Source organism: Bison bison, unplaced genomic scaffold, assembly GCF_000754665.1.
Source record: "Bison bison bison isolate TAMUID 2011002044 unplaced genomic scaffold, Bison_UMD1.0 scf7180017864518, whole genome shotgun sequence".
NCBI classification, from domain to species: Eukaryota; Metazoa; Chordata; class Mammalia; order Artiodactyla; family Bovidae; genus Bison; species Bison bison.
In genome coordinates, this window is record NW_011495071.1 from 6,827,696 (window position 1) to 6,833,900 (window position 6,205).

General features: G+C 58.4%; 1 protein-coding gene across 1 annotated transcript in view; it reads left to right on the forward strand.

The window, feature by feature from the left end:
• The window catches only part of CEP164 (centrosomal protein 164kDa), a 72,448-nt gene that overhangs the window by 62,739 nt on the left and 3,504 nt on the right, over positions 1 to 6,205 (forward strand). The window contains exons 20-29 of the mRNA XM_010830643.1: positions 1,070 to 1,254; positions 1,698 to 1,781; positions 1,893 to 1,961; positions 2,236 to 2,411; positions 2,763 to 2,889; positions 3,274 to 3,302; positions 3,775 to 3,982; positions 4,973 to 5,080; positions 5,676 to 5,790; positions 6,147 to 6,205. Of these exons, the coding sequence (XP_010828945.1) occupies positions 1,070 to 1,254; positions 1,698 to 1,781; positions 1,893 to 1,961; positions 2,236 to 2,411; positions 2,763 to 2,889; positions 3,274 to 3,302; positions 3,775 to 3,982; positions 4,973 to 5,080; positions 5,676 to 5,790; positions 6,147 to 6,205 (1,160 nt within the window). The remainder of the gene's footprint in view (positions 1 to 1,069; positions 1,255 to 1,697; positions 1,782 to 1,892; positions 1,962 to 2,235; positions 2,412 to 2,762; positions 2,890 to 3,273; positions 3,303 to 3,774; positions 3,983 to 4,972; positions 5,081 to 5,675; positions 5,791 to 6,146) is intronic.

The window sequence follows — 6,205 nt, forward strand, 5'->3', positions numbered from 1 at the left end:
GGCGCACGTGTGTGTGTGTGTGCGCGCACACACGCAAACTCACTCCCACCCCTTGGGGTCCTTCCCAGATGTCCGCAGGGCCTTGGAAGGAGTCAGGGGTGGTGGGAAACGTCCTTCCCGGGCCCCCAGCAGTGGTGAAATCCAGTTTTGCCTTTGTACTAGAGCATTGCGGGAGGGCTGCTCCTCCCCGCCGCCAGGCTGCACTTTGCTCTCCTGTTTATAACAGCCGAGGTGTACTGAGCCTGTACCGTGTGCCAGGTGCATCCTGAGCTCTTTGCGCATTAACCTCATTTAGTCTTCACAATACCCTTGGGTGGGGGCGTCCGTACTATCCTTCTCTCCATTTGAAAAAGAGGAAACTGAGACTTTAGCATAAGCAACTCCCTTAAGCCTCCCTGGCTGATAAGTAAAGGAGCTAGGATTCAAGCCAAGATTATCTGACTCCAGAGCCTTCGATTTTTAACCACCAACCCTGTGCCTCCAGGCCTACAGAAATTCCAGGACTCCCGGAAATAGATTGCCAAGAGCCAACCAATATGTAGATATTACATACCCATCTTCAGCCTCTGGCTTGGAGGGGAAAGTTCAGTGACTAAGTGGACCCAGTGGCACGCTCACGTTGGGGTGAACGACTGCGAGGGCTGGTGGCTGACTTTAGCCCAGAGCTGGAGGCTTCACCTCCAGAAACTTGAACCAGTATCCCAGACTCTGCACCAGGGCAGAAATAGTGGCCCAGAGGAAAATGTAATTGACTCCTTTTCTAAACCAGTTCTGCCCTTGTTGAAAAATAGTGACATTTTAGTAATGACCCCTTCCCTTAAGGAAGGAAGGCTGTGTGTGCGAGGAGTGGTAGGAGAGGCAGGTGTCCACACCAGGGATTTCTCAGGACATCTGTCCAGTGTTGTTTCAGCAGCAGACAGGGGGTGCAGGCTTTCTGGGGTTGAGACCACGTGGTCCTGGGCACTCTCTTCAGGAGCCGGCCTTAGAGGCCTGCTGGGGTCCCTGATCTTACTGACCTGAGGCGGCAGGGCAGGGGGTAGGGGGCGGCTCTGGTCAAAGGGTTGAGAAGGGCCGCGGTGGTTTCCCACCAACGGCCGCACCCTCTGTCAGGAGAGGAAGCAGCGGGCTGAGCTCCTAGGGCACCTGATGGGAGAGCTGGAGCGCCTGCGCAGGGCCCATGAGCGAGAGCTGGAGTCGGTGAGGCAGGAGCAGGACCGGCAGCTGGAGGACTTGCGGAGGCGGCACCGGGAGCAGGTGGGCGCCGGGCTGATGGTGCTTGGGGCCTGCCCTCCCCGACCCCTCCACCCAGGGTAGAAGAGTGCTGGGGGCCACGGCGGCGGCGGGGTGGAGCCTGCCGGCTTCAGGGGTGGGGGGTGGGGCCTGCCGGCTTCGGGGGTGGGGAGGTCTCTCGCTGGCCATCCCCAAGCCGGGGCATCCTTGCTCTTTTGTTTTCTGGGCCAAGGAGCACCCCAGGACTAGAAGCAGAGGTCAGTGCACCTCAGGCCTTGGGGTTGGTGTCTTTGCCTCTGCTCACCATTCCCCCTGAAATAAGTAAGGGGTGATGCTCTGCTGGGGGAGCCCAGCCCAGCTTGGAGCACATGGTGTGGGGCACGTGGTCGCGAACTCCTCCTGGCCCTCAGCTCGGGCCTGGGCACTGGCTGCACTCCCATCTTTCTCTCTACCTACACTCCGTGCAGGAAAGGAAGCTCCAAGATTTAGAGGTGGAACTTGAAACCAGAACCAAGGATGTCAAGGCCCGATTGGCTCAGCTGGATGTCCAGGTGCGGGAGTAGGGGCGGAGGACAGGCTCTCAGGTACCCTTGACCCGGAAGTCCGCTCCCCCAGGAGAGGCCCGGAGTCAGCCAGATGGCCAGACCTTCTGTGCTCCGCAGAAGGAAGCGGCCAGAAAAGAGAAGCAGCAGCTCCTCGACGTGCAGAGGCAGGTCGTGCTGGAGAGCGAGGTTCGTCTGCTGCTTCTCCTGTCCTCCCTTGTTAGACTTCCTTCCTCCCCCAGCCCCTTCATTCCCCTGGGGAACGTACCAAACTCTGTTGGCTAGCACCCCACAGATAGCTTCTCTGTGGGAGACCAGCTCAGGCAACCCTGGGGGGCGGGGCCACGGAGGGGTGGGGCCTGGCCCAGCCTCTCCCCCGGTGCAACCCCGCTGTCTGCTCTGACTCCCCCATCGACTCCCTCCCACGTCTTCAGGTCCTTCTGTCTTTCCTTCTGCCTCCCAGGAAGCCACAGCCACTCATCAGCACCTGGAGGAGGCAAAGAAGGAGCACACCCACCTGCTGGAATCAAACCAGCAGCTCCGAAGAATCCTAGAGGAGCTTCAGGCCCGCAAGTTGGAGCTGGAGTCCCAGGTGGAGCTGCTGCAGGCCCAGAGTCAGAGGCTACAGAAGCATGTCAGGTGGTCTGGCCCCCTGCGCTCCGCCACCCCTGTGCCTCCCCCCTGCCTTCTGACCTCTGCCACTTGGGGGCTCTGTCTCGTCGTGGCCCAGTTAGCAGGCAGAGGTGGAGCCAGGCAGAGGGGCTGCGTTTTGTAGGGACTTGGGGGGGGCGTTAAGAGGCTGTGACTAGCCCGGGCCCCCCGGGTCTACTGTCCCTGCCCCAGCCCTGCCTCAGCATCTTCGGCAGGATTGAAAGGATGGAGGTGGCTCTGCCCCTTCCCTGCTAGGAGTCCTGAAAGGTGCTGCAAGGCCTGCTTCAGCATGTGACCCTGCCTCACCAACTCCCCCCACTCCCCAATTTCCCATCACAGCGACCTGGAGGTCCAAGCTCAGAAGCAGCAGGACTTGTTGAAAGAGCTGGAGGTAAAGGACAGTAACACTTCCCCACATTTGGAGCCCGACCTCCTCCTTGAGGACCTGAGGAGATCCCCCCGGACGGTGAGCTGCTCTTGGAAGGGTTAGGGTGGCTGGAGTTGGGCGGGGCTCTAGGAGGGGTTGAGGTCCAGGAGGGACGGGGCTTCAGCAGGGGGAAGTGGGTAGGAGGGGCCCCGGGGGGTGGGGCTCCAGGAAGGGTCCTGACTGTTCTGCCTAGGACTTTTTAGTCTCCTATTCTTATCATTCCTAGCCCTACTTCTCCATCAGTCAAATTATATACCTGTAAGTGGTGCTTGGTGGCTGGCAGAACCATCGTCTGGGCCCCTAGGAGGGACTTCAGGGTCCATTGAGCCTGTAGTTACCTGATGTTGTTATATTCAGTGGGTGTTTTCTACTGCGTGTGTCTTAAGAACCAGACTAAAGAGGTATCCTTCTCTCTCTTCCCAGAGCAAGGAGACTGACCTATCCTTGGACAGGTGCGTTCCAATAACCTGTCCTGTTTTGGGTTGAGGATCCAGGAATGGTGGAGTGAGGACGTGCGTCAGGACTGGGGACTGATCTGGGCCCATGGTCTCCAGTGGGGCTTGGTTTGAGGATAGGGGCTGGGGCCCTGAGGAGTCTTCTGTGACAAGCCAGGAAGGTGCCCAGGGTGATCACTGACACAGCACGCTGGCATGGACTGACCCTTGCATGAGGGTCAGGCTGATGGGAGAGTCTGGCCGTCTCTGGAGGCCTCAGCTGCGGCTCCTGTCAGGGTCGGGGTGGGAGGACTGGAGTGCACAGCGTGCGTGCCCCACGCCATGGGTCTCGAGCAGTGGTGTCCCCACCCTCTCCTAGCCCTGCGGTCTGTGCTCAAGCTGGACATCTGCTGGGGCAGTGCTCGTGACCCACAGCAGGAGTCCACAGTGCGTGTGTCCCCACTCCACCCCCTGCCCTGCCCTTCTGCAGCGCTCGGCACTACCTCTCTGCTGAAGGGGTGGCTCTCCGCAATGCCAAAGAGTTCCTTGTGCAACAGTCGCGCTCCATGCGGAGGCGGCAGACAGCTCTGAAGGCCGCCCAGCAGCACTGGCGCCAGGAGCTGGCCAGTGCTCAGGAGGCGGACAAAGACCCCCCAGGCACCAAGGCCCTGGAGGACGTGTGCAAGGACCTGGAGGAGGTCAGGAGCCCCGGGGGCACTCAGCCACGTTGGGGGTGGGGGGCCAGGGGCAGGAAGCTGGCCCTCCCTTTGGGCTCGCCCTCAGATCATGCCCAGGGCTCCCTGTGAGTGGTCAGGTAGGCGCAGGGTCATTGGACAAGTCTAGGGAGACCAGACAGGAGACGGAGGTTATGGATCACCACAAGGATGGAAGCTCCTTACACTCACCTGGCAGTGCAGAATGCTCTCTCTGTTAGGAAGTCATTTGGGCCTCACAGTAACCAGAGACGACGTACAGGGTTGTAGTGGTGTTCCCATTTTCTAGAAGTTCCACATTGCTTGGCCATTCCATCACACTCAAGACTTTACTCATAAGTGAAAATCTTTTGAGCACACTCAGCATAAGCCGAATTCCCTGTTTTCCTTCTCTGAGACTCTAATTTGTAATGAAAAGGAGATGTCTTCATGGTTATTATTAGTGGGATCACACGCTTCTTTGCCATGTGAGGATCTTGGCAGAAGATTATGTCTGGTCTCTTAGAGTTCTAATGATGCTCAGAGCTGGTGAGGGATTGTGGGCCCTGTGGCCCCTAAGTCTGGCAGTGGGGCAGCAGAGGGTCAGAGGTCAGTACCTCTGGAAGGGCAGCCTTCCAGGGTCATCTGCATTTCACCCCCAGGGCCTGGAATTGCTCTGCTGAATCCCTGCTCTTGAGGATGGGGGTAGTAATGGTAGTTGGAACAGTGATGATAAGAATAACCATTTGTTTAATAGTAACTGTTTTGAGAATTTATTAGATGTAGGCATAGTGGAGGGCACGTATCATATGTTCTCTCTTCTAATCTTCAAGACCCTATGAAAAGTTTTTTTTTTTTTTTTGGATGCATATCCAGAGTTCAGTAATTTAAGCTCACCCAGATCACCCAGCCAACAAACAGCAGAGTGGGGGGACTCCTGCATGTGCCTGTGTGGTTAGTCACCATCTTCCTCCTTCCCTTCCTCCCTGGCTGCAGGAGACCAGGCACCTGGATGAGATGAAGTCAGCCCTGTGGAAAGGCCACGACCTGCTGAAGAAGAAGGAGGAGAAGCTGCATCAGCTGGAGTCCTCTCTCCGGGAAGAGGTGCAGCCCAGCCTGGCCCCAGCCTCCCTCTTCTGTTCTGGGATTCGGTGGGGGTTCTTGGGTCCCATGTTGGGGCAGCTTAGGCCCAGGATTGGCAGTAGGCTTGGGGCTTCTGAGCTGCTGAAAGTGGCTGTGACTTCAGCTCTGACTGTCGAGCACATTTGGGGGTTTGGGTATCTGTGCTGAGACGTCCTGAGCAGACTTGGATCCTCTTGCTGAAGGTTCTCGGGAGAGGACTGGCCCTGCCCTGGTGCCCGAGGAGAGGCGTGCCTTGAGGGCCAGGAATAGAGGCTCCTCGGTTTCGCTACCCCTGGGCCTCATAGGCTTTCCTCTGGATGCCTGAGATGTGGGTGCAGAAGGAGCTGGAAAGACACCGTGGGAGTGTTTACCGGGGTGAGGGTGGGGGCCTGCCTGACCCTGGTGGTCTTACTGCCTATATCTCCAGTGGCTGAGTTCTCTCAGCCTCACTTGCAAGGCAGCCTGTGCCTCCCCCAGAACTTGGGACCCAAAGAGCCTACCCACCAAGTCCTCAGCTGTCACGAGAGCAGGAAGCACAGGGCAGGTGCCGTCCTCAACTGCTGCATCTTCCCACCAGGCTTCAGATGAGGACATGCTGAGAGGACCCCCGACCAAGAAGGTGGTGACCTTTGACCTCAGCGACCTGGAAGATGGGAGCAGTGACAGTTCTGACTCTTGCCCCCTGCCTTGCTGTGAGTGGGCGGGGGGAGGATAGTGATGCAGCCCCTCCCCACAGCCCTGCAAGAGAGGGCCCCCCTGCCGTGCCGGTGTCCAGAGCAAGTGGTCAGCAAATGCCCTGGCAGAAGTGAGCTGGCTGGGTTTGCAGGGCCCAGAGGCTCCGGGGAGACCTTCTGAGCGCACAGGGGTCTCTCAGCAAGAGATGTGTCCCTCTTGGCCTTTCCTGGAGGGCCTCTCCCTATAGACGCTTCTGAAACACTGAAGCCGTGGGGCTTTTGTTGAGAGGAACAGGGAAAGGGGTAGGAATGTGGGCTAGTAGGGTGCAGTACCTGCCAGGCCGTTCTCCACCCTCCGCCTCTTCCCTTTGCAGTCAACCTGACCCCAAACCCCACCTTCCCCAACAAGATCCACTACCTGAGCAGCTCCCTG